This window comes from Choloepus didactylus, chromosome 14, assembly GCF_015220235.1.
Source record: "Choloepus didactylus isolate mChoDid1 chromosome 14, mChoDid1.pri, whole genome shotgun sequence".
In the NCBI taxonomy this organism is placed as follows: Eukaryota; Metazoa; Chordata; class Mammalia; order Pilosa; family Megalonychidae; genus Choloepus; species Choloepus didactylus.
Window position 1 is genome coordinate 98,554,638 of NC_051320.1, and position 27,818 is coordinate 98,582,455.

Sequence of the window (27,818 nt, forward strand, 5' to 3'; positions counted from 1 at the left end):
ACAGATTTGTATGTTAACACTATCTTTAATAATAATATTTACACATAATGGATGAATTAAAACAGTATATTTCCATTTTCCTCCTTCATATTTTGTGCTCTTTTTATCATATATTTTACTCTACACCATCCTGGGTTGGAGCCACCCTCCGCTCTTGCTCCCTGGCCTTCCTGCTTCCACCTTTGCCCCTTAAGGGTGTCTCCACCTGGCCCCAGAGTGACCAGACCCCCCCACACACACACACACTTCATTCGCAGTAGCACCCCTCGGCGTTCCATGCCCTCCAGGCACACTCCCACCTGGGGGCCTTCGCTGTCCCCTCCGCCGCCCTTCCTCCAAGGTCCCAAGGCTGTGCTCCCGCGGCCTTCCCTGGCACCCGCCAGCCCCGCGGCCTTGCTCTCTACGCACCCCGACCTCACCCTCAGTCTCTGGCGACGGCGCGCGCGTGACCCCCGGGGCGCCCCTCGTCCAGCTCTCGTCCACTGCCCTCCCCCGGCCTGGGACTCCCGCCCTCGCGCTCTGCAGGTCCAGGGCGACCCCGGAGATCCCGGGGCCCCTCGCGCGCCTCAGACCTACCTGCTCCAGGCACGCGCTGGAGCCCCAAACGGCCCCAGAATGGAGGGTGCTGCCCGCCAGTGACACCGCATCAGGGCTGCCTAGCAGAGCCCGAAGAACTGAGGGCCTCCCAGGCGGCGGGAGCAGCACGTGCGAAGCCCCGCGTCCCCCGGGGAGGGCCAAGAGGCCGCAGCGGCCCCCGGCGACGCGTCGGGGGCAGAGGGGCACCTCCTCCCGGAGTCCGGCTGGGGCGACCCGCCGCCCGAGGGCACTGAGGGCCGGGGCCACGTCCGGAGGGGCGGACCCGGGGATGGGCCGGGGAGGGGCCGAGGCCCGGATTGGGCGCGGCGCGGCCGGGGGTGGGGCTACAGGCCCCGCCCACTCCCGCCCGGCGCAGGCGCGAGGGGAGGCGCCGAGCAGCCGCCGGTTCCCAAGGCAACGGCAGCAGCTCCCCGCGGGGCGGCCGGGACGCGGAGCCGGAGGGGGCGCCGGGGGCTCCGGCATGTGCGCGGCGGAGGTGGACCGACACGTAGCCCAGAGATACCTGCTCAAGCGGCGGCTCGGCAAGGGGGTGAGCGCGGGGCGGCCGGGCGTCTGCGGGCGGGAGCCGAGGGCCTGTCCCGGCCGACATGGCGGGTGCCCGCGGGGCTCCCCCGACTCCCCCGGCAGCCGGGCTCTAGCAGCAGCGCCGCCGGGGAACTTGCCAGGGGCCCGGCCCTGGCGGCGGGGGCAACCGGGGTCCCGGTGGTCTCAGGCCGGAGCGACCCCTCCACCCCCAGCGTCGCCCGCTGCCTGGGCCGCCGCCCCTGCGCCCACAGCGCTCCAGGGAGGCGGCCACCCCGCTCGAGCACCCGAGGGCGAAGGGTTTCCCCGCCTCGGGCAGGGCCGGGACCCCAGGCGGGGGCCGGAGCCGTGTGCGAGCTCCTGTGTGCTTGTGATTGTATGAGCAGGTGGTGTTATGAGTGCGTGAGTGTGTAATTCTGTGTGTGAAGGTGTGTGTGTGATTCTGTGTGTAAAGGTGTATGTGTGATTCTGTGGTGTGTGTAATACTGTGTGTGTGATTCTGCATGTGTAATTCTGTGTATGTGTGAGTGTAATTCTGTGTGTGAAGGTGTGTGTGTGTAATTCTGTGTGGTGTGTGTTTCTGTGTGAAGGTATGTGTAATTCTGTGTGTGAAGGTGTGAGTGTGTGATTCTGTGTGTGAAGGTGTGTGTGTGATTCTGTGTGTAAAGGTGTATGTGTGATTCTGTGGTGTGTGTAATACTGTGTGTGATTCTGCATGTGTAATTCTGTGTATGGTGTGAGTGTAATTCTGTGTGTGAAGGTGTGAATGTGTAATTCTGTGTGGTGTGTAATTCTGCATGTGAAGGTGTGTGTAATTCTGCGTGTGAAGGTGTGTGTGTGTAATTCTATGTGTGGTGTGTGTGTGTGATTCTGCGTGGTGTGTGTGTGTAATTCTGTGTGTAAAGGTGTGTGAGTGTGTAATTCTGTGTGGTGTGTGTAATTCTCTGTGAAGGTGTGTGTGATTCTGTGTAGTGTGTGTGTGGGTACAGCTGTAGGAGGCTCACCTGCACTCCGTGGAGGTGGGGTAGGAGGAGTGGGGAGCGGAAGATCTAGAGGCACCTAGGGATCCGGGCGGGAGACAGCCAGGCTCCCACGGGCACAGGCGGTTGGAAGTGGTCGGATTCTGGATTCATCCTGAAGGTTCATTCCCTTAGTATTGCCCAAAGGCCTGGATTGGGGTGGGGGATAGAGGGGCCCAGGGTGCCTGGGGCTTCCCACGTGTGACCTCATGGCCCCCAGGTTCCCGTCACAGCCCCATGGGGTCTCACCCTGCTTGACTCCACCTGCCCCACCTCCAGCACCCCTTGCACCCCATGCCTTCCTCTGGAAGGTTCCAGGTCCTGGGCAGCAGCTGCATGGCCCAGTGTGGCGGGTGCCTCACCCACCTTGTCCCTGACCAGGACCCCGAGCAGGAAGGAGGGAGCCTGGTCTGCAGAGGGCAGTCCGGGAGGGCAGGGGACGGCGACAGGGCTGACCGCCCCTTCCGCCAGGCCTACGGCATCGTGTGGAAGGCGGTGGATCGCAGGACTGGCGAGGTCGTGGCCATCAAGAAAATCTTTGATGCCTTCAGGGATAAGACGGATGCCCAGGTGAGCGGGTGGGAAGGACTGGGAGAGGACGGGGGTGCGCCTGGCTGCCTGAGAGCCCCGGGGTACGTGTGAAGTCCAGGTGCAGCAGTGGTTGAGTTATTGTTTTTTATTGTGGAATATAATATATTTACATAGAAGCGATAACTCTTCAAGTGCAATTTAATGAGTAGCTATGTAGCAAATTTCAAAGAATGTTATGGGTTACAGTTCTATAACATTAAGTCTTTTCTCCTAGCTACTCCGATACTCTAGTAATTAAGAAGAAAATTATTTAGAGATTGAGTATTCATAGACCTTTGTTAAATTCCATCTTATCTGTTGCTACCCCTTCCTCTCATGTGATCACTCTCGTCTTCAGGGATGTCCAGGAAGTGACCACCCTAACTTGTTCATGTTGAAAAGTGGTGTTGACATTATCGGGAAAAGCCGTGATTTGTTATTGGTCAGATCGGGGTCCTCCCCACCGCCCCACTCTTGACCGGCCACTTCAGGTGCCGCAGGGCATGCGGATGTTTGGGTGCTGGGAATGGGCCCCTCAGGCTCTGCTCAGGACGTGGCCTTCCTCGTGGCTCAGCCCCTCACCCATGTTTCTCTCTCACTCCAGAGAACATTCCGGGAGATCACGCTGCTCCAGGTGAGGGCCGGGCCATCCTGCCCACCACCCCACCCCACCGCCACAGGGGCAGGTTTCTGCAGCAGCTCCTGACTCTCTCCCCAGGAGTTTGGGGACCACCCCAACATCATCCGTCTTCTGGATGTGCTCCGGGCGGCAAACGACAAGGACATTTACCTGGTGTTCGAGTCCATGGGTAAGTGAGGCCCAGCCCCGCCCCAGCGCCCCCTTTGCCCTGGCCCCTGCCCTGTGTGGCCCTCCAGGGATCCCATGACACCTCATCCAACCTTCACCAGATTCATAGCTGCAGCTTTCCCTTTTCCATTCATGTCTACACAATGAGTACAATGCAAAATGAAACATTAAAATAACTTAGACCTTTACTGTTTAACCAACAAAGATGGTGAGTGGGACCGAGAAGCCGGCAGGTGCAGTGAGCACCCAGTGGACACCTGTGATGGCAGGTGGGGGCGGGCCAGGGGTGGCCAGCATGCACGGTGGGTGTGAGATGACCTGCCCACCTCCCAGAATGCCCTGCTCACCCTCCCCTAGACACTGACCTGAACGCCGTCATCCACAAGGGCGGGCTGCTGAAGGACATCCACAAGCGCTACATCTTCTACCAGCTCCTGCAGGCCACCAGGTTCATCCACTCAGGGAACGTCGTCCACCGTGACCAGAAGGTGCGGCCACCACCAGCAGTGCCCTGCGCTGCACGCAGTGCCCACGTGGCCCCCATGTGCACCCTCCCCAGCGTGCATTGGCCCTCAGCCCCCATCTCCTCTCCCCAGCCATCCAACGTGCTCCTGGATGCCAACTGCTTGGTGAAGCTGTGTGACTTCGGCCTGGCCCGGTCCCTGAGTCTCCTGCCCACAGGGCCCGAGGGCCAGGCCCTGACGGAGTATGTGGCCACGCGCTGGTACCGAGCTCCGGAGGTGCTGCTGTCCTCACGCCGGTAACAGCGAGACGCCCTCCCCTAGCCTTCTGGTGCCCCCATGGGGCCCCACCCCCACCCTTCCAAGCACCCAGTCTCCTCCCCCTTCAATGGCTCCCCCTCACCCACACCCCCGGTTCTGCCACCATGTCTGCCTCTAGGGGCCCGTCAGGTCGGCTGTCCCCATGCTGCCACACCTTCTTGCCCCAGGTACACCCAGGGGGTAGACATGTGGAGTCTGGGATGCATCCTGGGGGAGATGCTAAGGGGGAGCCCCCTGTTCCCGGGGACGTCCACATTCCACCAGCTGGAGCTGATCCTGGATACCATCCCACCACCATCAGAGGAAGGTGAATGTGGGTGTCAAAGGGCCCCAACCACAAGGGGCCTCTGCTGGGGCCTGGAGCACTGAGGGGTCAGAGCACACAGTTATGGGGACAAGCCTGATGGGCCAGGACTGTACAGGGAGGAGAGACATGGAGGAGGGACATGGATGGGGAGGAAGGACACAGAGGACAGAGCTGGGAACCTGGGGAAGACAGGAAGGGCAGGCCCCACTGCTGAGTGGCCCTGGGGAACAAGGGCATGGGGCTGCAAAGGTGCCCATGGGAACCCACTAGGGCTGAGCCATGGAGGGCCCAGTGGGGTTAGGGCGGGGTTGGCAGCATGCAGAGGCTGGAGCCAGGAAGTGGGGATGGCAAGGCGAGGACCCATGCTCAGGCCTCAGGAAGCCACTGCACCCAGAGCTGGGCAGGTCAGGTTGGGAGGCTGGGGCAGGAGGCAGAGGAGGGAGGGCAGCTGGAGGCGGGACCATGGGGTGGGGTGACGGCCTGTGTGTGTGGATGTGTGAGCACGCACATGAGTTGAGGGTGCCCATGTGGGTGCACACGTGGGGGATATACAGCCAAACATCAGGGGTTTGAGTCCTGCCTGTGGACGTCCTGGGCCCCCAGCCTGCCCTGAGCCCCGCGCCGACCAGGCCCGGTGGGGTCACACCACCGTCCGCCCCCTACCCCAGACCTCCAGGCTCTCCACTCGGACTACAGCGCCTCCGTCCTGCACCGCCTGGGGTCCCGGTGAGTGGGGGCGCTTTGCCGCGGGGCTGCTGGGGCCTTTCCTGCAACATTGCTGGGGTCGGCCGGGGCCAGCCAGCCCCCAGCCCTCGGGACGGAGCTCCCAACCAGGAACTCTTAGCGGCGCTCCAAGGAGCCCCCGGCCTGGCCGGGTACCAGGGGGCAGCGTGGAGGGAGGTGAGGCCAGAGGGAGCTCCGACCGGCCCAGGAGAGGACGGGGAAGGCCGGGCACCGGGGTCTGGGGACCCTCCCGGGCTGCCCGCTGGGTAGAGGCAGGGCGGATCCCATCGAGACAGGAGAGCAGGTCGGCGCCTGGCCGGGAGGGCCGGGGGCCCGGGGACTGGAAGGGGAGTCCCTGGGCCCCGGAGGGGGACGACATGCGCACCGCCCTCAGGCCACGGCAGACGCTGGACGCCCTCCTGCCGCCAGACACCCCCCCGGAGGCCCTGGACCTCCTCGAGCGGCTCCTGGTGTTTGCCCCGGACAAGCGGCTCAGCGCGGCCCAGGCTCTGCAGCACCCCTACGTGCAGAGGTGGCGCGGGGCCCCGGGGGCGGGGCGGGGGGCTGCGGGGGCGGGACCCCGCGGAGTGCGACCTTGCGGGCGGGAGCCGGCCCTGGGCGCGGTCCGAGAGGCCGCGGAGGGCCAGCCCCTGGGGTTCGCTTGACCGCAGCCCCCGCCGCCGCCGCCTCTGTCGCCCCCGCGTCGCCGGCTCCCAGCAGATTCCACTGCCCGGCCCGCGAGCGGACCCTGGAGGCGGACGTGCGGCTCCCGGTGCACGAAGGAGCCCAGCTCTCGGCGGCTGAGTATCGCAGCCGCCTCTACCAGGTGCCAGGCCCGCGACCCTCTTCCCTATCCACGCGCACCTCCGCAACCCCCCACCTCACAGGACCCCCAGTGCCCCCGTGCCAGGCCCTGCGCCTCTGAGCACCCCTCTCCTCCCACAGATGATCCGGGAGCGGAGAGGGAACAGCCGCGTCCGCAGAGAGGAGGGCCTGAGGGGTGCGCCCCCGGGGGATGAGCCCAGGAACGCCAGGCCCCAGGCACACCTATCCAAACCCAGAGCCCTCCCCCAGCTCCCCGCGGGGTCACCCGTGCAGAGCCCCGGACCCGGGCCGCAGAGCAGCCACGGTCAGCACCCCGCACCCGGTGTGTGACCTCTGACCACCACCTACATGGAGCGCGGCCCCGGCCCTCCTGCGTGGGGCCAGCAGCCGCCCTCAGCGGGACTCCTAAACCCGGGGTTGATGTTCTCACCCCACAGAAGCCCCCTTCGGAGCCAAGAACATTCCCAGGCAGAAGTCAGCCCCCCCGCCCCAGCCTCCGCCTGCAGGATGCCTCTGGAGGGAGGGAAGGTCCCCCGGGGCGACTGCGGAGGCACCCCCCTGGGTAGGACCCCCCCAACCCAGGCTGTACCTGTCAAGGGGCCTGTGGCGCTGCTGTCAGCAGTGACCTTGCAATGCCCCCTGCCCAGGTGAAGCCAAGCATCAGGGAGGTAGTGCCCTCCCTGGTCTCGCAGGCTGCGGCTGAGGTGGTCAACCAGGCCCTGATCCGGAGGGACCGGAATGGGACTCGTGGTGCCAGGGCACCCAGCACCTGGAAGGTGAGCCCCAACCCTGCCACCCCACCCCCACCCCCGCCGGTGCTCGCTCCCCTCTGACCCCACCCCTCACTCCTCCACTCCCATCTAGTTCCCTCATCTGCTTCCCCAGGGGCTCCGGCCCGAGCCCCGGCCTGCTCGGAGGATGTTCACCGCCTCGGCAGCGCAGGGGGTCCAGGGGGCTGCAAGGGCCTCACTGGGGGGCTACTCCCAAGCCTATGGCACCGTCTGCCACTCGGCACTGGGCCACCTGCCCCTGCACCCAGGAGCCCGCACCTGAGCCACCCTTCCCTCCCTCCAGCCCAGCTCCGCCTCAGGCCAGCCCCAGCCCTTCAGCCAAGCCCCTTGCCCGCCCCTAGTTCTCTCCACCCAACCTTTCTCATCAGCTCCCCCCCTGCCTGGCCACATTCAAGTTCTGGGGAGCTTGTCTGGGCCTTCACGGTGGGGAGGAAGGGGGGCTAGATGAAGTCCCCACCCCTAGCCTTCCTCCAATAAAATCTGGTTGCCCCCAGCCTAATGCCCAACTTCCTGTCTCCAGTGGAGGACTTCCTTCTGAGGCCACCTTACCCCCACCTGAGGACCCTTTCCCCTTCCGGAGGCCCCACTGCCCCTGTCCAGGACACGAGCCCAAGGAGAAGCCCCACTGCCCCAGCACCCGGTGTAGAGCTTTCCCTGGGGGCTCCTGCCACCTGGGGGTGGCCTGTGGGGGCAGCTGTGGGCCCAGCTTCAGTCCTCTGCCCACAGGGTACCCCAGCGTGGCCCCTGGACACCAGCAGCTTGTGGTCCTTGGAGGCAGATGTGGGCACCTGGTGCCACGGGCAAACACCCAGAGCCATGGAGAAAAAGGGGGAGAAATGGCAGGGGCCACCCAGACCCCCCAGGGACCTCAGCCTGTGCCCCCCCCTCCTCGGGTCTGGGACCTGGGGAAGGCCCAAGATTTGTCCCCAAGCCTTGATGGGGAGAAGATGGAGGGCCTCCTTGCGTGTCTTGTGGGGCTCCAGATTATCTCCTCTGGCCACCAGCAGACAAGGGGCTGGTGCAGGCCAGACAGGCAGGGAGCGAGGTGGCACAGGGGCCTAGTGGCTCTGCAGCTGTCTTGGGGCCTGGCCTGGAGGTGCTCTGGGAGCTCACCGTCCGACAGGTGTGGGGCTGGCTGCGGGGAGCAGAGAGCATGGCAGGGGGACCCTGGGCACCCGATCGGGGCAGGGTGAGGCCTGGGCTCTGCTGGTGCCGACAGGCAACCGCGACAGGCATCCAGAGCTGGGATGGGGAGGGACTGGCTGAGGGGGGAAGGCCAGCCGTTTTCTTAGGGGGCTGTGGAGAGGAGGGGGCCGTGTGCTGAGCTCCAAGAGCCTGGGCTGGAAATGGGGCTGATGACCAAGCGAGGCCGCAGGTAAGGACAAAAGTTCTGAGCCCACTGCCCAGAAACCTGGGGGAGCTGAGGTCGGAGCCCGCTGAGGGCAGCAGCTGCGGAGGGGCCGGCCTCGGGGACCAGGCCCCCGGTGCGCAGCAAGCACTAAGAAGCCTGACCGAAGGAAACCGGGGACGGGAGCAGGCGTGGCCGTGGAAGTGAGTGCGAGGGTGTGTGTGTCCTGGCGGGGGTGGGGATTTGGGGGAAACCTGAGAAGCTGATGCATGTAGTAACACGTCATCAGGGGATGCTGTAGGTGTCTGCGGCTGTGCTGGGAGTGTTCCATTCACTGTGATTTGTCATGCAGAATCATGTCTTCAACAAGGCGTGGGCCGATGCAGGCAGGAGGCTCTGGGGCAGGTGCTGCGGACCACCCTCTCTGGCCTCCCCACAGCAGACCCACTTCCTGCAAGGGTGTCCCTGGGCACCAGTCCGGGAGGCCCATAGCCTCACTGAAATGAGCTGGCTGACACAGGCTTCGAGGCCAGAACCCTTTTGCTCACTTGGCTCCTGGTGACCTTTTCCTCCCAAACGAAAGTCTCTGGTGTCACCCCCTGGGCCGTGGCTTTGGTAGGCCTTGCACCCCTCAGCCCCCCTGCCTCCAGCTGTCTGGGTCAGAGCTGCTCCTTCATTTAGTGACTTTGTTTATTAAATCCTTTTCCTCATGAGGTTTCTTATACTTTGAATAGCAAAATAGATCCAGAAACACTACTTTCACAAGGTGAGAATCTACATTGAAGAGTGTTTACATTTGGTACCAAAATGTGCTGTTCCAAATCAATTAAAATTAGTCTCTGGAGATTAAAAAAGATACAAGAAGAGATTGTGGGGGCAGACAGTCTCTGCATTTCAGGGACAAAGATGCAGGAAGCAGGAATGCAGGTGGTGTCAGGAACCCCACAGGGTCCAGCCCAATGGGGGGCCTGGGCAGCGCCATCTTTTGTGGACTCGGGCACCACCACCCCATCCTCTGCCCTCACTTGGCACAGCAGGCCCCTCTGGCCTACCCCCATGAGAGGACAGGTGTGGTGGAGGTGGCCTGGGCACGTGCATGTGAGTCTGGGGTGCTTTATCAGGCATGGTGTGTCCAGACCAGCTTTACTGTGTGGCTGAGCCCAGCACCCACCTCAAGGGGGCCCTGCAGGGCAGCCCCTCAGAGGTCCACCAGGGGCTGCTCCTCTGTGGCACCTCCTTCCCTGCTGCGTGCCACCCCTTGCTGAGAGGCATTCTTTGGGTCTGAATCCCTGATTCTGCACCCAGCGCTCCCTCAAGCTGCCCGCAACGGGCCTTCCCTTCCCCACAGCCAGAGGCTGAGCCAGGAGGAAGGTGCCAGGAGGCCAGGGAGGCGGCCACACGCCGGGAGTGCACCCAGGGAAGGACGGGAGCCGGCAGCAGCTGGGCACCGGGCGGGAAGGAGGAGGCCCCACAGGGGGGTCAGCTGGGGGGCGGCCGAACCTTGAGGAGGAGAACCCTGAGAACACAGAAGCCCTGAGGAGACCGGAGGCCGCGAAAGCGAGGGTGGAGACAGGCACAAAGAGACGGGGCTCCTGAGGTGAAGGCTGAGCCCACAGAGAGGGTGGAGGCAGAAGGGTGAACGGACTGAGAGCCCAGAGATGGAGGTGCCAAAAAAAGGGAGTTGGGGGATCAGGGTACCGGGCAGTGCACAGCGGCAACCCCGAGGCAGGGAAGGCCAGGCGAGCCTCAAGCAGAGCCGGCCCAACTGCGCAGGGTCGGCGCTGGCCGCCCACTCGGGCGCAGGGTCCGGGTCTCCCTGCCCGCAGGGCACTCGGTGGCAGAGGTGCCGGTGCCCTCACTTCTTGCCCTTGAACGTGCCCAGGATCTTGGGCATGAACTTGCCCACCTTGCTGTCCCTGGGGTCCTCCTCGGCCCGGCCCTCCCCCGCCCCGGGGCCGCCGGCCTCTCCCTTGTTGCAGAAGACCTCGAAGCGGCTGTAGACGCGCTTCTCCTTGCGCATGCTCTCCATGCGGCGCAGTAGGCGGTCGCGCTCCTCGGCGCTGGCGGGCAGCGTGCGGCTTAGGCGGCCCTGCGTCCCCAGGCTGTCCGAGCGGAAGATGGCCGAGCACTTGTCCTTGTCGGACATGTCGGGGACCAGGCCGCCGGCGGCTGGAGGGCGGCCCATCTCGGGACTGCTGTGGGCTGCAGCGGGGCCTGGGGCGGGGGCCCCGCGGTGCTTCTGGCCGTGGGCGCTGATCTGCTCGAGAATGGCCTTCGTGTCGTCCCGCAGGTTGCTACTGTACAAGGCATTGGCCGTGGCCGAGGCCAAGCGCACCCGCGGGCCCCGCTCCTCCCCCGCGGCAGCCTCGGCGCTGTCGCCCCGGCCCAGCGACGGCCGCCGGGGACTCTCGGGCTGCCCGTTCTCCTGCGGCACCGGGAAGCTGCCGTCGTCCTCGGACCGCCGATCGCCCCTGCTCAGCAGCTGCCTGAGGCGCAGGGAGCCCTTGCGCAGCGCCTCCATGGGGCCGCCGGTCGCTTCCTCCGCGGGCCCGGCCTTCGGAGACTCCCCGTGGAACGTAAGGGTGAGGCTGCCCCTGCGCTCGGATATGGGAGGCCCCGGGCTGGCCCTGCGCTCGGGTACGGGGGGCCCCGGACTGGCTCTGCGCTCGGGGTGGGCGGAGGTGGGGCTCCCCTTCTGCTCGGTGAATCCCGGGGTTGGACTGCCTCTCGCAATGGGAAACCCGGGTGTGGGGCTCCCCTTGCGCTCAGGGAGGGCGGAGGTGGGGCTCCCTTTGGGCTCGGACTGGAGCGCCAGGTGTGCCCCCGGCCTCTCCGGCGGGGGGCTTTCCCGACCTTGCGGGGAGGTCGCGCGGCCCTGGGCCGAAAGGAAGCGGGAGGGCAGCCGGTCGGCGCCGCCCCGGCCCAGCGTGTCGAGCAGCTGGGTGGCTGTGAGCGTGGCGGCTCCTGGCTGCCGCTCGGCCTCCTGGTGCAGGCGCTGCGCGAAGGAGTTGCGCAGGTCGAGCAGGCAGCTCTCGAGGCTGCGGCGCTCACCCCCCGCGCCGCTGGGCGCCATCACCTCCTCCCGCCACGCCTGGGACATGACAGCTTGGCTATGGCTGGCGACGGTGACGGCAGCCCCCGCACTGGCGGGGTCGCGGGCTGAGCCTTTGTACTTCTCCAGGAGCTCAGCCACCTTGGCGGAGGCAGAGGACCGAATGGCCTCGCCGCCCGGGCCCAGCGCCTCGCTGACCGTCTGCTCTTTGTGCAGCAGCTGCACCTTCTCGGTGGCGGCCGCCCCGGTCCCGCCGGCGCCCTCAGCCTGCGACGCGAAGATGAGCGACGAGCGCAATCGCGAGCTGCGCTGGATCAGCGGGTTCAGGCGCGCGCGGAACGAGTCCTGCTTGGCCAGGCACACGTCCTCAGGGCCCTCCCGCTCTGAGCTGTCACCGCCTCCAGAGCCGGGCCCGGGGCCCTTGGCCGGGAAGACCGCGGGACTGCGGAAGGGCGAGGGAAGCAGGTCCCCGGCAGCTGCCTGGGCCCCGGGGCCTAGCACGTCGTCCTCATAGGACTCGGTCTCCATGGGTGCTGGCAGACCCTCGTCGCCCGCGTCCTCGCCGTGGCAGCCGCTCAGGTAGGAGGCGAGACGCCAGTGCCGCAGCCCGGCTCGCCCCTCCGGCCCGGCCCGGTGCTCAGGCTCTGCCTCCGGCGCGGTCTCCAGGCCGGGACGGGCCACCGCCTGACACGGGAAGCGCTGGCCCAGGTTGGGGCGCTGGGGCCCGCCGAGCTCCAGGCCGCGAGGGCCGGGCCCGAAGGCCGGGTCTGAACCGTGACGCACCTCGCGCGACGCGCTGGACGGCACGTAGTCCAGGCGCAGGTGCCCGTCGGGGCCGAGCTCGGGGAAGCGCGGCCCGCCGCCCAGCGCCCAGTCCTCGGGCTCGGCGAAGCCCGGGCGGCCGGCGCGCAGCTTCTCGAAGAGGCCCTGCGGGCGCGCGGGCGCGAGCTGCGGGTCCCACTGGTAATGCTGCTGGTAGAGCTGGTCGCGCTGGAAGTGGCTGGTCTGGAAGCGCAGGTCGTCGCCGTGGCTGAGGAACGTCTGCCGCGACACCTGCCGCGCCGCCGCGAAGTTCTCCACGGCCCCCGCGCCGTCGGCCGCGGCGTAGCTGTGCCGCTTGAAGGCGTCCATCTCCAGGTGCCGGGCCTGGAAGAAGCCCCGCGGACCCGCGAGCTCCCCGCCCGGCCCGGCCTCGGCGTCCAGGCGTCGGGACAGCAGTCGCGGCCCCCCGTGCGGCTCCTCCCGGCGGAAGGCCGACAGGAAGTGGCGGTCGGGGTCCAGAAAGGAGGGGAAGCCCAGGCCCTCGTCCCGGGGCGGCGGGAACAGGAGGTGCGCCCGCTTGGGGAATGAGAAGGGCGCAGGCGCCGCCGGCCCCAGGCCGCCCCCGAGGGGTCCCGCTCCGGCGTAGGGGGCCAGGGCGTAGGCGTCCATGCGGGCCAGTGTCCCGGCCGGGGGCACCAGAGGCTCCGACTGGGCGAAGAGGATGCGAAACTCCTCGTCGAAGCTGGAGACCAGTTCGCCCTGGAACACGTGGGCCAGGCTGCGGTGGATCTTCTCGAAGGACCACATGAAGCTGTGGGTGGGTGGGCGGGCGGGAGTCAGGGCTGAGGGTGGGGTGGGGGCGCGGGCGGTCAGGGGTGGCGGGGGAGGGCGCCGGGGCCCTCAGGCCCCGCAGGAACCGGTGGGGGTAGCCGGGGGCTCCGGAGGGGCGGGGTCGCGGGCGCACCTGTAGCTCCCGCTCATCACCACGGCGCAGTCCACCAGCAGGAACTTCTCCTTCACGTTCCCCTTGAACGATTTCCCAGTGCGGCAGTAGTAGGTGGGGCCCGCGACGGTGCGCACGCGCAGGAACTGGGGGAGGGAGGCGAGTCAGGCCTCTGCGAGGGGCCTCTCCCCCCTCCCCGCGGGTCACTCACATCCACGTGGTGCAGGTTGACCCGGCACTTCTCGGCCATGTCCAGGAAGAGTTGCGCGTGCATCTCATCCAGCAGGATGTAGACGGGGACGCGGCGGGCAGCGGCCTCGAGGACCTCGCTGAGCAGGTCCACATCGGTGAACGTGTCCATCACCACGGCCACCACCTGTGGGGGGTGGGTCAGCGACCGAAGGCACACTGCCCCACTGTCCCCACCCCTTTCTCCAGCCACCCCTCCACAGCCCAGGAGGCCCTCAAGACCATCCCCACCCGCTGTGAACCGGCCACCAGCTTATGCCAGGGGGAGGCAGGCCGAGAAGGGAGCCAGGGCTGGGAGTTAGGGTGGGGCCTGGGCTGGAGGGACCAGTAGGGGTGAGGGGCATGGGGCTGCTGTGCTGGCTGGCTAGTGGCCCAAGAGGAACCTTAGCAGATGCAGGGGGTGCCCCGTGGAGCCCTGCAACCCCCCCCCCCCCACGGATGGCTGAGTGCTGACACCCAGCTCTAGTGCTGGTGGGGACCGGGCCACTGTCCAAGGCCGGAGAGCAGAGGCAGGGCCGTTAGCATCTGGAGCTGTAGCCTCAGCAGCTGGTGGTTAAACTGGGGACTCCCTTTGCTTTTTGCTAACTGCTAAGTGGGGGGCGGAAAGTAGCCCTTATATGGGCCAGCGGCCATTGGGCAAGAAGAGAGCAAATTCCCAGCACCATCAAGCCAGCTGGGGGGAGGTCCAACCACCCCACAACCCCCAGAACTGTTGAGTTCCTGGGCACTGGCCATGACTTGGGGTGAACAAATCTGCAGAGCATGCAGCCACTACCGCAGCCACTCCCCAAAAATCCCTGCAGACCTCTGGCCTCACCCCCACCACCATGACTGGCCATTCTCCTACTGCATCTCTTTGCCCTCTCAGTTCTACTCATGCTTCAAAACCCAATGCCAGGTTGCCCTTCCCCGTGGCAGTGCACCTGCTGGGCAGAGCGGATCATCCTGCGAGCCTCCTCCTTGATGCTGGGGCTGTCAGGGGGAGGTGGCTGCACCAGTGTGGTGACCTCGGTGCCCTGGAAGCCAAAGGTCAAGGGCCAGCCCAGGTCAAGCTCTGGCACAGCCTGGTCCGAATTCATGGGCCAATAGGTACCAGAGGAGCCATCCATGTCCATGTCGGGGGGGCTGCCATCAGGGGGCTCGCGGGCAGCATGCTGTGGGGGCTGCAGATGACGGGTCACATGCTCCAGCTCCTCAGGGCACAGGAAGGCAGGGGCCCCCTCGGATGCCAGGAAGCGGTTGTAGGCCTCTGGCCCGCCCTCGGCCAGCGCATCCACTGCCAGGCGGTAGTACTCTTTGTAATGAGGTGGCAGGTACCCGGGGGCCAGTGGGTTGTCCCCCTGCGAGGAGCTCTGGGAGCGACGGGCCATGTTGGGGCCGGGGGCCTGGGGAGAGGGTAGGGAGATGTTATCTGGGGCAGGGGCTGCCAGCGACCCTGGGTGGGCTGTGGATTTCAGCCCATGCTTGGGAGGTGTTCCAGGACACCAGCCGAGCCGGGCCCAAAGCAGGGAGCCCCGGCCCCCAAGATGCCTTCTAGGTGGAGGCACTGGCCTCCAGGCCCCCCAGTTCCCCCTTCCTCTGGCCTCAGCTGGCTGGCCCTGCGCTCACCAGGGCCCAGGGTTGTGTTATGCCCTTCACAGACCAGGGAGCTTTTGGTTGTGAGCCCTTTCTCAGTCAGCAAACACTAAAGCTTCTCTTTTACCACTGTTGGCATAAAGACAAATATAACCCAGGCCAGTTCATTATTATATTCATTTTTTTCTTCTGATTTTAAAAGACACGAACACATCTTCCTCACCCTGAGCACGGTGCCTACTGGACAAGGCCCTGCCCCTGCTGCCCGCACCCAGCAAGGCACATCCCCTTGCCTCCCGGTGTGTTACCTCCACTGGAAATGCACCTGTTACAAGTTGAAATGATTCGGTACTTGGGACGGGCTGAGGTGAGCACACAGGGACTGTGGCTGCCACATTCTGGGGACCCTGGCCTTCGGCAGACCCACCCCCCACCCCCAATCCTGGGCCTTGCAGTTTCCCCTCCAACTGTTCACCCAGCTCCCAGCATTCCAAAGGAAGACCCCTATGCTCATCAGTCAGGACCCTCCCTCACTGCCTTCCCTGGGGCTCACCGCTCAACCCCTCTTGCCAGTGTCCTCTGTGTCAGGAGCATCAAGCCGAGCCCATGTCCCTGTCCCATTATGAAAAAACCCTGGGGCCTTTGTGGGTCCAGACTGCAGTCTCCTCAGCCTCTGTCTTGCCTGGAGTCCTGTCACCCCAACCCTGGCCCTGTGGAGCAGCCACATCTTCCAAGTCTTCTGGGTCACCATGCTCAGCACGGGGTCCCAGCCTCTCCACACTCACTGCTGCCCCAACTTCACACCACCCTCCGTGCCCCCTACTGGTCTCCCAGGAGCCTCTCCTGGCTCCCAGCGCCCACTGCACATGTTCACTGAGGCACCTGGCCGCTGGTGCACCCCAAGCCACAGCTGCACAGTGCTGGCAGGTGGGGTGGGCTGGCCAGTTGTGTCGGGGTTGGAAGGAGTCATGTGTGTCACGTCAGGGGTCAGGACCTGTATAGGATGACCCAGGGCCCTGTCCTGTCTTGCTTCCCTGGGGGGTGATGTGCTAACTTGGGGGGGGGGATACTCATGTGTCACCGAGACTGCCAACCTGCAGGGTGCTACCTGGTCCCGCTGTCCAGGGACTGTCCAGACGTGGCTTTGTGAGGACCACTGTCCAGTGGCCCACTGTGTTAGACCCTCGAGGGCCGGGCACCCATCTGGGTGGGGCCAGGGTCAAAGGCTGATGGCATAGGGGTAGGGGTGTGGTCCTGTCAGGGTCCCAGAGTGGGGGGTGTAATGCTGAATCTGATGGCAGGGAAAGGGGGATCAGCAGAAGCTACGGTATCTGGCGGTCCTGGGGTCACACATCTACCACTATCCTGTGTGGCAGTACCGGGTCTCAGTGTCTGATCACACGGGGTTGGCACATCCTGTCTGCAGGGGAAGGTTCACTGCCTGTTTACAATGGGGAGGGGCAGCAGTGCGACCTGTCCAGGCCGTGTGGATGGGCCGAGGGAGCTTCCCACCAGACTCAGAGCAAGGCTGCGTGGGGAAGGCCCTGCCTGACCTCACACGACAGTGACCGTCCTTCCCAGTGGCTTCATTTCTTCCCTTGCTCTTCTTGGGCCGCGCACACGGGGAAAGCGGTGCAGTCAATCCCCGGCTGGCAACGGGCAACTCTGTGCCCCCTCCCACACATTAGCCTACCAACGGCCTGCTGCAGGGCAGGGAGGGTCCCCGATCCCACCCCTGCAGTGACTCAGCAGGAAACGGCTCCTCTGCCGCTGACCTCTGATCTCTGAAGTGCGGCCAGACAAAACCTCCAGGTCCTCCCGGCCCTGCAGGCGCAGTGGGCTCTCACCTCGGCCTTCAGGGCCCTGCCGTCCGTCCCACCCTGCAGGGAGCAGGGTTGTTAAGGGACCGGAAGGAGGAGCCCGTGGGAAGGGCCTGGGGCTAAGGCGCAAGGTGGGGCGGTCCTGCCCCAGAACAGACGCCGAAGAGTGGGCGAGGGGATCGCGGTGGCCAGGCCGGGGAGGGGGACAGAGAGATGGGAGTCGGCGGATGGGGTCCAACGCACAGAAGGCCGGGGAGCTCACGGCCCGGGGGCGCTCGCGACAGGGCTAAGGGGGTGAGCGAGCCCCAAGAAGTTAGCGGCCGGCCGAGGGGCTTCCCGTCGCCCTGGGTTCCACGCGTAGCCCCGGGCCGCGCTGGGCCACCGCAGTACCTTGCGGCCTTGAGCACGCGACCCCGGGGAAGGGGCCAGGCGGCGCCCAGGCCGGCCCCGCCGCAGACTCCAGCTAGGCCGCTAGGGCGCGGGCGAGCCAGGAAGGCCCCTTCTCCCTCGCGCCCACAGCCGCGCCCGCGGCGCCCCCGGGCCGGGCAGCCTCGAGTCCGGGACCTCGCGAGCGCTCCCCCCCCCCCACCCGCCCCGGCTCGCGCCGCCCAGACTCAGGTGCCGGCGGGAGGACGGCCCGGGGAAGGGGGTGCCGCGCCGATCCCGCGGGCCCGGGCCCCGGCACCCCCTCGGGCGCACCCCGCGACGCCGGGCCGGGGAGGGAGCCCTACCTGGCCAGGTACGCGGGGTCTCGGGACAAGGGCAGCAGGAGCCGACCGCCGCCCAGCGGCCCGCGCGGTCCGGTCGGTCCGGCAGCCACTCCCCGCCGCGGCCCGCCCGCCCGGCCTGATTCACGCGCCCGCCCCGGCCCCGCCCGCCGCTGCCTCCTGCCTGCCCGGGCAGCACCTGGGGGCGGGGCGGCCCCACCCCGGCGCGCCCGCATTCCTCCCGCCAGCGCCCCCAGGCGCCCCGGCCACGCGCCCCGGCCCCCGACAGCCCCCGGCCCCGCGGCCCCCGGCGCGACGCGGGGCTCGTTCCCGGGACCCCGACCCCCGGGCGCCCAGCCTGGGCACGCGAGGCCGCCAGGCCCCGACGCCTGACCCCTGACCCTCGCCCCGGAAGTGGGGGCGGGCCGGAAGTTCCTGCTCAGTCGCTAGGAGACGGGCCAGCCCGGCGCGAGGGGCGGGGCTTCGGGCGGCGGCGGCGCGCTGGCGGCGGCAGGTGCGGCAGGTGAGCCGGCGGCGGCCGCGCCGAGCCGGGGACGGCGCCGGGCCCGGGTCCCCGCGCGCACGGGGCGCCCCCCGCGTGTACAGGGCACCTCGCGGGATCGCCGCAAGCACGCGGGAACCCCCACGCTCGCCGACGCCCACACGGACAGGGACCCCACAGCGCTCGAGGGTCGCCAGGACGAACCCCCGCATGGGCGGGACCCGGCACGCCCACGGAGACCACGGACACGCCCCCCCGGCACATGCCGAGCCCCCCACCACACACAGACCCCAGCTGCCGCAGGAAGCCCTCACCTCCCACTCCCCACTGTCCCCCAAGCACCTCAGATCCTTTCTCAGACCCCCCCAGGGGCCCCTCTCCTCCCGTAGCCCCTGCTCTGGCTGAACCACCTGTCCAAGCACGACTCACCTTTCTCCTCGCCTGGGTGACCCCATTCTCTCTGCTTTCAGGGCCATCCTGTTACCACCTCAGTTCCTCAAACACTGGGCGGCACCCACCACATGGGGCTGAGGACACCAGCGTGGGGTCACAGTGCCCCAGCCATTGCAGCCAGGGACTAGCCCTGACCCTGCTGGGGCCAGGGAGGCCTCCCAGGGGACCACCCCTTGGGTTGGCCATGGGGACTGGGGGAGCCCTAACAGCAGCCCGTGCCAAGGCCAGGGCAAGAGAGCTGGGGGTGGGGAGCCTGGGCATCTCCTATATCCCGAGGGACGTGGAGAGCCACAGAGGCAACAGCTCCCATCTGTGCATGAAAACCAGGCCGTCCAGCTGGGAGTCCAGTGGTTTGGGGCAGGGAGTAGGTGCCAGGCACCAGGTCCAGGGGGTGGCCAGACAGGGCCTGGGACTAGCAGGATGGGGTGAGCCAGCAGTGGGGGCCGTGCCCAGGAGAGGGCCCTTGGTCAGGCTGTGGCCAGGTGGACTTGACTGGCATTCCTGGCCACACTCCACCCCATGGACCCCGCATCTGTGAGCGATGCTGCCCACTGGCCCGCCCTCTGCCACTCTGAGATCACTGTCCCTGGACCTTTCCACCCTTTAGGAGAATGAGCAGCAAGAAGAGGGGCCCCAAAGCTGCAGCAGGGAAGTTGCAAAAGCCACTCCCAGGGGCCAAGCTGAGAACCACTGCTGGTGAGTGCACCCTCCCACTCCCAGGGCACCCCCATTCAAATCCTGACCAGAGATGCCTGGGACACTCCTGATATAATCACCCAGGTCACCCCCTCCAAGAAGACCCTTCACTGTGAGAGTGGCCTTCGGGGGATCTCTGAGTTGGGCTTGGGTGTGGTAGACCAAGGGTTTAGACATCAATTCCAGCTGACTGAGTTTTGTACCCTTGGTGGCTGGGGTGGGGGCCAGGGGCCAGAGCAAAGGAGCACAGCTTTGGAGCACATGGTGATGGGAAGGGGGTAGAAGCGGGTGTGGGGGGCTGGTGTGGTCCAAGTGTTGTGTGTCCTCAAAGGGAGCAGGGCTGAATCCATGATAGGCATTCTCAGCTAAGTACGTGGTCCACTCTGACCCTCTGCTCCACCCGAGCCATCCCATGCTTTTCCCTGCCTGCTGCTTCTCCCTCAGGCCATCCTCTCCATTGACCCTTCCAGGCTGAACCATGACAGCTGGCCCTGGGGGTTCAGCCCTGCTGTGAGTCAAGAAGGGGACCTTCTGTGCCCACCATCCCCCTAGCTGATGCCCGACCCCACCACATATCCGTCCCTTTCTTGGAGATACGTTTTTGCTGTTACAGCAGAGGCACCTGTCTGTGTTGTCCGCTAAGCTGTGAATGCCCTCCCAGCCACAGCTCTGGGCCTTGTCAGCACCCGGGACTGTACTAGAGCCCACCTCGCCCTGTGTTCCCTCAGATGCAGCCCCTCTGCTTGCAAAGGGCCTGGCCCAAGGCCCTGGACTCCAGAGGACTCCCCAATCCCCAGGGCTGGTAGGGTGCTGGTGACGGTGCTTTCTTCCCTGCCAGGCTGGATTAGACACTAGTTCCCCAAAATAGCCCCAGCAGCATCTGAAGCCATGGCCCTCCTGGAATGAGGATAATGGGGACATGTCCTCCAATAAACAGGGGCCAGTGGACCAGGAAGCTGGCTGGACGCTGTCTACCTGGCCCAACCCCTCACCCCGTGCCCTGCTCCGGACAGCTCCTGCAGCTGCCCATCCTGGCTGCCCTGGTACCCTCCATGTGCTAAGCCTCACGCCAGCCTTGAATGAGCTTGCTGCTGTGCAGTCTCTGTGACACCCTGTGTGGCGGGCACCAGCCACACTCGTGGTTGTGAGAATGGGCCTGCAGATGGTCCTGCAGTCAGCCTGGCTTCAGCATGCAGTCCACCGGGCTCCCAGTTCTCTGCAGGCACCCTCAGGGTGCTCGTGTGGCCGCTACACCCCCATAGATCACGGAGCCCCTCTTCCCTGCCCACGCCACCTGCCCTGCACCCACGTCTCCCAGCCCTTACCTGGCCATGGGTCTGCAGCACCTCGAGGCCCTGGCTCCGGAGCTGCTCCAGGGCCACGGCCAGCTCCAGTCCCTCCACGCGCACCCAGGCCTGCTCCTCTTGCAGCTGCCTCAGCCACAGCTGCTCCTCCTGCCACAGCTGCTCCCGCCACAGCTGCTCCTCCTGCCACAGCTGCATCTGCAGCTGGACCTGCCGCCGGCGGTCCTCCAGCAGCAGCTGCTCCTGGGCCAGGCACAGCTGGACCTCATGGAGCCTGAGCAGTTCGGGGCCCAGGCCCAGCACAGGGGTCCCCTCCCCGCAGCCCTCCATGTCCGCGGCAGGGACTAATGCCAGCTCGGACCCTGGAGCAGCGGCCTGCTCTGGCCCTGTGGCTGCCTGTGGCCGCTCTGGCTTGGCTGCCTTGGGGTGTCCCGGGAGAGCCGGCTGGATGCTGGTCACGTGCCCCCCGGGTCCCACCCCCTGCTGGTCCCCAGGGCCCCCTCTGGTGGGGGGCGGGGGCTGCACCTCCGGGCTCTGCTGCCCGGCTCCCCGCTGGGCCCTGCCCGCCCTCCTGGTCCGGTGTTTGCGAGGCCGACTGCGTTTCCCAGACATGGCCCCGGATCCGGCCCCTCTCGGGACACCCGCCCCCTCGGCGCCGCAGCTCTGGGCTCTGCTCTGCTCTGGGCCCTCACGGGGCCCCTCTCCGCGGGGCCGGGCCACGCCGGGCGTTTATAGGGCCGCAGTGGCGTGGTGGCCCGGCCCGGCCGCGGAGGCTGACTAACGTGCTGACACAGGGCGGCGCGACTTTACGGCCACGGGCCTCGTTGGCCAGCCTGGGAGGGAGACCGGGAGAAACTGGAGGCGGCGGCAGCCAGACCGAGAGCGCTGGGGTTCAGGGACTTGTCTGCTCCTGCCCGCGCCCCCCCACCCGCCCCACCTGCCTCGCCTGCCCCAGCCCTGGGCGCGGGAAACTCAAAACTCCCAGGCCCAGGGCCCAGGATGGGCATCCCCAGCCGCGGTGGCCAGCAGCCAGCCCCTCACTGGCCTCAGGAGACCCCAGTCCCCCCAACACCCTAATCTAACCCGACTGGGGCCTTCCCACCCAAACCCTGCAGATCCAGAACCCAGCCCGCATTCCCAGAGGCGCCCCGCCCGGGGGCTCTTGCTGGAGCTGGGGTGGGGCTCAGCCGGGTGGGGCTGCACTGCAGCCTGCGGGGAGGAACTGGGCCTCAAGGCCCCCGGGCCCTTTGTGGGCAGAGAGGGCAGAAAGGAAGAGACCAGCCTGTCAGGGGCTCTCCACGCCTCCCCCACTGGGGGGCACTGGGCCCTCTTGGAGTCAGGCCACCCTGCCAGCCCCGGCCAGGCCTGCCTCTGGGTCCCCATGGACTGACCTGGCCGGGAGGTGACACGGGGCCTGCCTGAGATGCTGGTGTTGGCTGGACTTCCTGTTGGGGGGCTCTCTAGGGCCTCCTCCCTGGCGTTTCCCCAGCCCGGGGCCGGCTGACTCACACCCACGCCCAGGGCCCAGAACCCTGCCCTACTGGTTTGCCCAGCCCAGCCCTTGCTAGCACCCATCTCCTCCACCCCACCCTTCTGTTTGGCCCTTGTCCCCACAGGCTCGAAGAGAGCAGGGGATGCTGGGTGGACACGCAGAGAGAAGGGCCGGGGCCGGGGGCCAGGAGGAGCCAGCGGGGGATCCGGCCCGGGGCTTGGGAACCCAAGTGCTGGCTGTATCTGCCTGCGGCGCTCCCCCTGACCCGCCGCTCCCCGCGCCCCGCACCCACGCACCCCGGGGCAGGGGCGCTTGTGTTTGCGGCTGGAGGACGCTGCCCGGCAGCTCATTAAAGCCCTGGCGCGCGGTTGCCTCACGAGGCCCAGGGTGGGGGAGCTCGTTAACAGCCGGGACGCAGCAGCCCTCCTGGGGCCCCGAATAATACCACCCGAGGCTGAACTGCCCTGACTGAGCACCCCCTCCCCAGGGAAGCCCGGAGCGGACCTCCAGCGCCCGGGGAAGCCCCGAGAGCCGCCGAGGGAGCCCGCGCCCCGCGCGGACCGGTGCGCCCCCGCAGGTGAGCGCGCGGGAAGGGACCGCGCGGGCGCGACGCGGAGGGTGCTGCGTGCGTTTGCGGGTGGGAACCCGAGTGCGCGTGTCCTCGCGAGCGGCAGGTCCCCCCTGCGGGGGGCGGCGGGCCACCTTCCCGGGCGCCCCTCTCCCTCTGCCGCGCCCCCACCCCGTGGGACCCCGCCGGGCGGGCGGCGCCCTCTTGTGGCAGGAGACGGAGCCACCCCGGGGCGGTCCCGGTGGGGGCGGGCCTTCCCGCTGCCCACCCCCGCTCCTGCCCCGCTCGGCCCTGGAGTCCGCCGGTGCCTGCGGGCTTCCGGGACGGGGTTGCTGTCAGCGCAGCGGCGCCGCTGCGTCTGCCCCCCACCTGAGTCCCTCGGGTGCGCTCCACCAGCGCCCAGTCCCTGCCCGGAGCCGGGGTTCACCGCGGAGTCCGCGGAGCTGTGCCCCGAGCCCACACGGCACCCTCGCACCTGGCTGGTCCAAGCAGCACCGGCACCGCGGCCTAAACCTGCGGGGAGGCCGTGCACCCTCGGCGCCCACTGGAAACCGCTCACTCGTGCATCTCAGTAGAGGGGCTGGAGCAGCAGGCCCGGATATGTGTGCTCGTTTCTAAGAACTGAGCCTCTTTCTGGGTGGAAGGGGAGGTATCAGGTGCCCCCTTAAGCTCTACCTTAGGGTATCTGGCCCAGATCTGTACCCCCTAAACACTCCACCAGGGCTTTTTTGTCTCCCACCCTTTGGCACCTGGGCAACTGTGATGTCAAATGATCAGGGTCATGTTTGAGCCTCCTGGAGCTGCCGTAACTCTCACCACAAAGCTGAGTAGCTTAAGGCAACCCACATTTGCTGTCTTACAGTTCTGTAAGTTAGCAGGCCCACTTGCCTTTGCTGGGCTAAAACGGAGGTGTCAGAAAGTCTGAGCTCTTTGCTGGGGGCTGTAGAGCCGAGTCTGTTTCTAGAGGCTGCCTGCATTCTTTGGCTCGTGGCACCTCCCTCCATTCTGAAAGCCAGCGATGCTTCATCTCTCAGATCCGCTTCTATGGTCACAGCTCTCCCTGGCTCTCCTTTTTCATCTTTAAAGGACTGTGCTGGTTTGCAGCTGTTACATACCCACAAAAGGCCATGTTCCTTTAATCCATCCCTGGGGCAGACCTATTGTGGGTGGGACCTCTTGGTTCAATTGAGATGGGACCCAGCCCTTTCACGGTGGGTCTTAATTCTTTACTGCGGTCCTCTATGAGGATAAGAGAGAGAAATGCCCAGAGACATCTGGAGACGGCCACTGAAACCAGAACCAGGAGAGAAGGACCAGCAGACGTCGTCGTGTGCCTTCCACATGACCAGAGGAGCCCCAGATGCCAGCAGCCTTTCCTCAGAGAAGGTATCTTCTTCCTGATGCCTTAACTGGGACATTTTCATGGCTTAGAACTGCACATTTGTAAACGAATAAATCCCTATTGTAAAAGTCAATCCGTCTCTCATTGCATTCTGGCAGCTTTAGCAAACCGGCCCGGTGGTTACATTAGGCCCAGCTGGGCAGTGCAGGGTCATCTCCGTGTGTGGGTCAGCTGCTTGGTGCCCTAGTCCCCTTCACTGTGTAGCCAGCAGAGCCACGGGCTCTGGGGAAGAGAACGGGGACATCTTTGGGGGTGTGGCCATGACAAATACCATGCAGTAGATGGGCTTGAAAAACAAGCATTTATTGTCTCACAGTTTTGAGGCTAGAAGCCCCAAATCAAGATAGCGGCCAGGCCAGGCTTTCTCTTGGAGTTGGTGGCTGCTGCTGCCAGCCGTCCCCCGTCACATGGATTCTTGCTGACCACATCCCCACTTCCTCCCTTCGCAAGGCCTCCGGTCACACAGATGGAGGCCCAGCCTGCGTCAACCCGACCTCATCCAAATAGGGCCTTTGAAGAGCCTGTCCACAATGAGTCCACCCCTAACGCATGACAGCATCTTCGGGGTCCTCACACTCACAGGAACGCAGGTTAACACTTGAACCCATGTTTTGTGGGGGGCACGATTTGATCCCCAACAGGGGCCGCTTTTCTGCCAGCTGCAGACCCTGTGAACACTATTATGAAAGAAAGCCAGAGAGCAGCCCCAGCCCCGAGGGGGGTCCGTGGAGGTGCTCCGCTGTCTGCCGCGTGAAGGTGAACTGGTTGTGGTGCCCTGTTGACAGGCGTTGAGAAGAAGGCACTTCCCAAATCGGCAGCCACACACCAGGCACCAGCGGCTTGTGTCCCTGCTCCGGAAGGACACCACTTCCAGCAATTTAGGGTCTGCAGAGGCCGGACAGGGGGACAGAGTGGACACAGAGGGGAGCACCACTGCCGCTTCCCTCAGGTCTTGGATGACAGACCGAAAGTGCAGTTCCCGCAGTGCCCTCTTCCCACCTGACTCATCTCCCCGTGGGAGTTGGGCAGTTTCATGGGCTCCCGCTTGGCCCTTCTACCGTAATGACCTCTCCCCGCTGGCTGGGGAGCCAGGTGAGCATTCCACCAGTGGCCACATGGATCCGTCCCCACACATGGGCAGGTCCAAGGCCCCTGGCCGCAGCTCCCACCACTTAGCCTTTGCTGGAAAGGGAGAGCCGTGAGGGTCTTGCAAGGCTCCTGGCTGCAGGGTCAGCTTAGAGAGCTCACCTGACGGCCCTCAGCAGGGCACCTCACTCTGGCACCTGGCCACAAGCCCCTTTACGGGTGGCGTGGGGGGTGTTGGGAGCAAATATTCAGAATTTCTAGTGGAGGGAGAGTACTTGTGCTGGCGTTGTAGGGTCCTCTCTCCAGGGCACCGTCCTCTTGAATGGTTTATATCTGGAAACTGGTGAGATTCTGTGGTGGTTGATGAGGTTTCTAATCGCCAGAGCAGGGCTTCATATGATTATGCAAACTGAGCAGCACCTGACCGACAGGCCTTGGGAGCGCGAAGCATCGGCCCTCACAGCAGCAACCCGTGGGCCCCGGCGTCCCCGGACCGCTCGGCCGGCTGCCTGGGTGGTGCGCTCACAGCCACCTGGCCCGCTCGAGCAGTCCTCTCCTGGACGCAGCCGTCCCCACCGACAGCAGGGAAATCGGCGCGTGGCTGTGTCCCCAGTGCTGGCCCTCCCCCTGTAACCTCCAGTTGCTTTCTGCCCCTGCACATCGGCTATTTCTGGTCACGTCTAATCACTGACCTACGATCTCTGTCCCTGTGTGCCTAACTCATTTCACTGGGCATCAGGTTTTCAACGTCCTTCCGTGTTGCAGCGCGTCTCGTAACTTCCAGCTTTCTTAGGGCTGAGTGACATTCCACTGGGTGTGTGTATCTCCCTTTGTTTAGCCATCACTTGCTGACGGACACTTGGTTGTTTCCAGCTTTGGGCTGTTGTGAATAAGGCTGCTGTGGACACTGGTGTAGAAATACCTGAGTCCGTTTCCGCTCTCTTTGGGTAAGCATGCCTAGAAGTGGGAGTGCAGGTCATGTGGTGATTCTATAGTCAACTTTTTGAGAAACCACCAAACTGTTTCCACAGCAGCTGCACCATTTTACATTCCCAGCAACAAAGCACTTAAGTTCCAATTTCTCTGCATCCTTCTTCTGGATTTTTTTATGTATGTAATCATTATCTGCAAATAAATCAACTTTGTTTCATTTCCCTCACTGTATCTTTTATTTTTTTTCTAGCTTATTGGCTAAGTCCTATAATATATTGTTGAAAAGCAATGGCATCTCATTCCTAATATAAAAGATAATGCTTTCAACTTTTCACCATTAAGTGTATTTGCTGAGGATTTGGGATGACTACCTTTTATCAGATTAAGGAAGTTCCCTAAGAGTGTTTTTTCTCAAATGCATTTTTCACTTCAATTAAGGTGATCGTATAACCTTTTCTCACTGAATTGTCGAGGCGGTAGAATGCTCTGGCAATCAGACAAGCGAAGGTGTGCTGTGACAACGACTCGGTGCTCCACAGGACAGTGGTGGCCCCTCACTCTGTCCCTCGGGGTGTCGGGGGACTGAGGTTCCTGGGGAAGCTGCACTGGAGCCTGCTGGCGTCTGTGGCAGAGGGGACGGCTTTATTCACGGTTCGCCCTCACTGCTGGGGGCAGAGCCTCGAGGCAGGTTCTGATGATCAGTTTTGCCCCCTCGGCCCACGATCTGGCGAAAGGCCTGCTCAGTCCGTTGGCTTCTCCTGAGCTCTCCCTGCAGAACTGGCATCACCTCCCAGCGAGACCCCCTCACCGGGGCTGGAACCCTCAATTCTTCAGTTTCTTAGTGTCTTTCCAGCGCTTTCAGGCACGTGCTGGGGATTGAGTCGTGCCCCCCATAAAAGGCTCAGGTGCCAGCCCCAGTCCTGCAGGTGTGAGCCCATCTGTGGGTAGGACCTGCAGGTGTGAGCCCATCTGTGGGCAGGACCATAGAAGGTGCCATCAGTTGCGGTGAACGAGGCCTTAATCCCATATGGCTGGAGTCCTCCAAACCAAGGAAATTGGACACAGAAGGAGAAGCCTCGGGAGACACCAGAGCTGGAAGTCAGTGGAATCCAGAGGAGAAAGAAGGCGCCATCATGTGCATGGCCACGGGATGGAAAAGCCAAGGGCCAAGGATCGCTGGCAGCCAGCCCCAGAGTGCCACAGTCTTTGCAGAGAAAGCATTGCTTTGCTGACGCTTCGATTTTGGACTTCTCACAGGCTCAAAACTGTGAGCCAGAGAATAAAAATGTATTTGCAAAGCCCCCAAGAGGGACTGGGAGAAAATGTGGAAATATTAAACCCCCCCCACCTGCGGGATTACCGATGCTCTCACAAGCATTGGGGATACCAATTTAGGCCAAGCCCTCGATCTTGGGGCTTGCCCTTAGAAGCTTGTCACTGCAAAGGAGAGGCTAAGCCTGCTTAAAATTGTGCGTAAGAGTCACCCCCAGAGAACCTCTTTCACTGCTCAGATGTGGGCTTTCTCTCTCTCTAGCCCACTTAGCGGGTAAAGTCACTGCCTTCCTCCCTATGTGGGATCTGCCTCCCAGGGGATGAATCTCCCCAGCAACATGGGACATGACTCCCGGGGATGAGCCTGAACCCTGCATTGAGGGACTGAGAAAGTCTTCTGGACCAAAAGGGGGAAGAGAAATGAAACAAAATTAAGTTTCAGTGATTGAGAGATCTCAAATAGAGTCGAGAGCTCACTCTGGTGGTTATTCTTACAATATCCCTTTTTTAGTTTTTAGTGTATTGGAATAGCTAGAAGGAAATACCTGAAACTGTTGAACTGCAACCCAGTAGCCTTGATTCTTGAAGACGACTGTATAACTATATAGTTTACACTGCGTGATTGTGAGATGGTGAAAACTCTGTGGCTCCCACACCCTTTATGCCATGTATGGACAGATGAGTAAAAAAATGGAGACAAAAAGTAAATG

General features: G+C 64.5%; 3 protein-coding genes across 21 annotated transcripts in view; 2 read left to right on the forward strand and 1 right to left on the reverse strand.

Annotated features, from left to right (window-relative positions):
• The first annotated feature begins 974 nt into the window (after positions 1 to 974).
• Positions 975 to 9,005, forward strand: MAPK15 (mitogen-activated protein kinase 15). Of its 14 annotated transcripts, XM_037803513.1 has the most exons (15): positions 1,097 to 1,126; positions 2,610 to 2,708; positions 3,067 to 3,199; positions 3,313 to 3,342; positions 3,427 to 3,517; positions 3,874 to 4,004; positions 4,113 to 4,276; positions 4,466 to 4,605; positions 5,274 to 5,331; positions 5,723 to 5,860; positions 6,046 to 6,154; positions 6,274 to 6,475; positions 6,591 to 6,715; positions 6,801 to 6,929; positions 8,645 to 9,005. In XM_037803513.1, exons 5-15 carry the CDS (start codon positions 3,514 to 3,516, stop codon positions 8,852 to 8,854), a joined length of 1,410 nt encoding a protein of 469 aa, XP_037659441.1. In that variant the 5' UTR covers positions 1,097 to 1,126; positions 2,610 to 2,708; positions 3,067 to 3,199; positions 3,313 to 3,342; positions 3,427 to 3,513; the 3' UTR covers positions 8,855 to 9,005. The 14 variants fall into 14 exon arrangements, 8 of the variants coding, with proteins under 8 accessions (XP_037659434.1, XP_037659436.1, XP_037659440.1 ...); XM_037803506.1 differs by lacking the exon at positions 3,067 to 3,199 and having other exon boundaries at positions 975 to 1,126; XM_037803508.1 differs by lacking the exon at positions 3,067 to 3,199 and having other exon boundaries at positions 975 to 1,126; positions 6,274 to 6,457.
• On the reverse strand, positions 8,965 to 21,769 carry FAM83H (family with sequence similarity 83 member H). 6 transcript variants are annotated; one of them, XM_037803505.1, is made up of 5 exons: positions 21,747 to 21,769; positions 14,222 to 14,683; positions 13,261 to 13,425; positions 13,071 to 13,195; positions 8,965 to 12,917 (listed from the first exon to the last, which is right to left on the reverse strand). In XM_037803505.1, the coding sequence occupies exons 2-5, from the start codon at positions 14,666 to 14,668 to the stop codon at positions 10,148 to 10,150; spliced, it is 3,507 nt and encodes a 1,168-aa protein (XP_037659433.1). In that variant the 5' UTR covers positions 14,669 to 14,683; positions 21,747 to 21,769; the 3' UTR covers positions 8,965 to 10,147. The 6 variants fall into 6 exon arrangements, with proteins under 6 accessions (XP_037659433.1, XP_037659428.1, XP_037659432.1 ...); XM_037803500.1 differs by lacking the exon at positions 21,747 to 21,769 and adding an exon at positions 20,377 to 20,494; XM_037803504.1 differs by lacking the exon at positions 21,747 to 21,769 and adding an exon at positions 17,425 to 17,615.
• Positions 21,770 to 21,854: 85 nt separating this feature from the next.
• Positions 21,855 to 27,818, forward strand: part of IQANK1 (IQ motif and ankyrin repeat containing 1) — a 46,159-nt gene continuing 40,195 nt past the window's right edge. Inside the window, 3 exon segments of the mRNA XM_037802633.1 lie at positions 21,855 to 22,234; positions 22,335 to 22,424; positions 23,662 to 23,801. Of these exon segments, the coding sequence (XP_037658561.1) occupies positions 21,990 to 22,234; positions 22,335 to 22,424; positions 23,662 to 23,801 (475 nt within the window). The 5' untranslated portion in view covers positions 21,855 to 21,989.

Excerpts from the sequence above, each read along its gene's own strand:
- MAPK15 (XM_037803506.1), top strand. The coding sequence starts at position 1,058 with ATGTGCGCGGCGGAGGTGGACCGACACGTAGCCCAGAGATACCTGCTC. Across the intron at positions 5,861-6,045 it reads CAGCACCCCTACGTGCAGAG|CAGATTCCACTGCCCGGCCC; the intron begins GTGGCGCGGGGC and ends GCCGGCTCCCAG. Across the intron at positions 6,930-8,644 it reads GGGCACCCAGCACCTGGAAG|AATCATGTCTTCAACAAGGC; the intron begins GTGAGCCCCAAC and ends TTTGTCATGCAG.
- FAM83H (XM_037803505.1), bottom strand. The coding sequence starts at position 14,668 with ATGGCCCGTCGCTCCCAGAGCTCCTCGCAGGGGGACAACCCACTGGCC. Across the intron at positions 13,196-13,260 it reads TCAACCTGCACCACGTGGAT|TTCCTGCGCGTGCGCACCGT; the intron begins GTGAGTGACCCG and ends TCCCTCCCCCAG. Across the intron at positions 12,918-13,070 it reads GTGATGAGCGGGAGCTACAG|CTTCATGTGGTCCTTCGAGA; the intron begins GTGCGCCCGCGA and ends ACCCACCCACAG.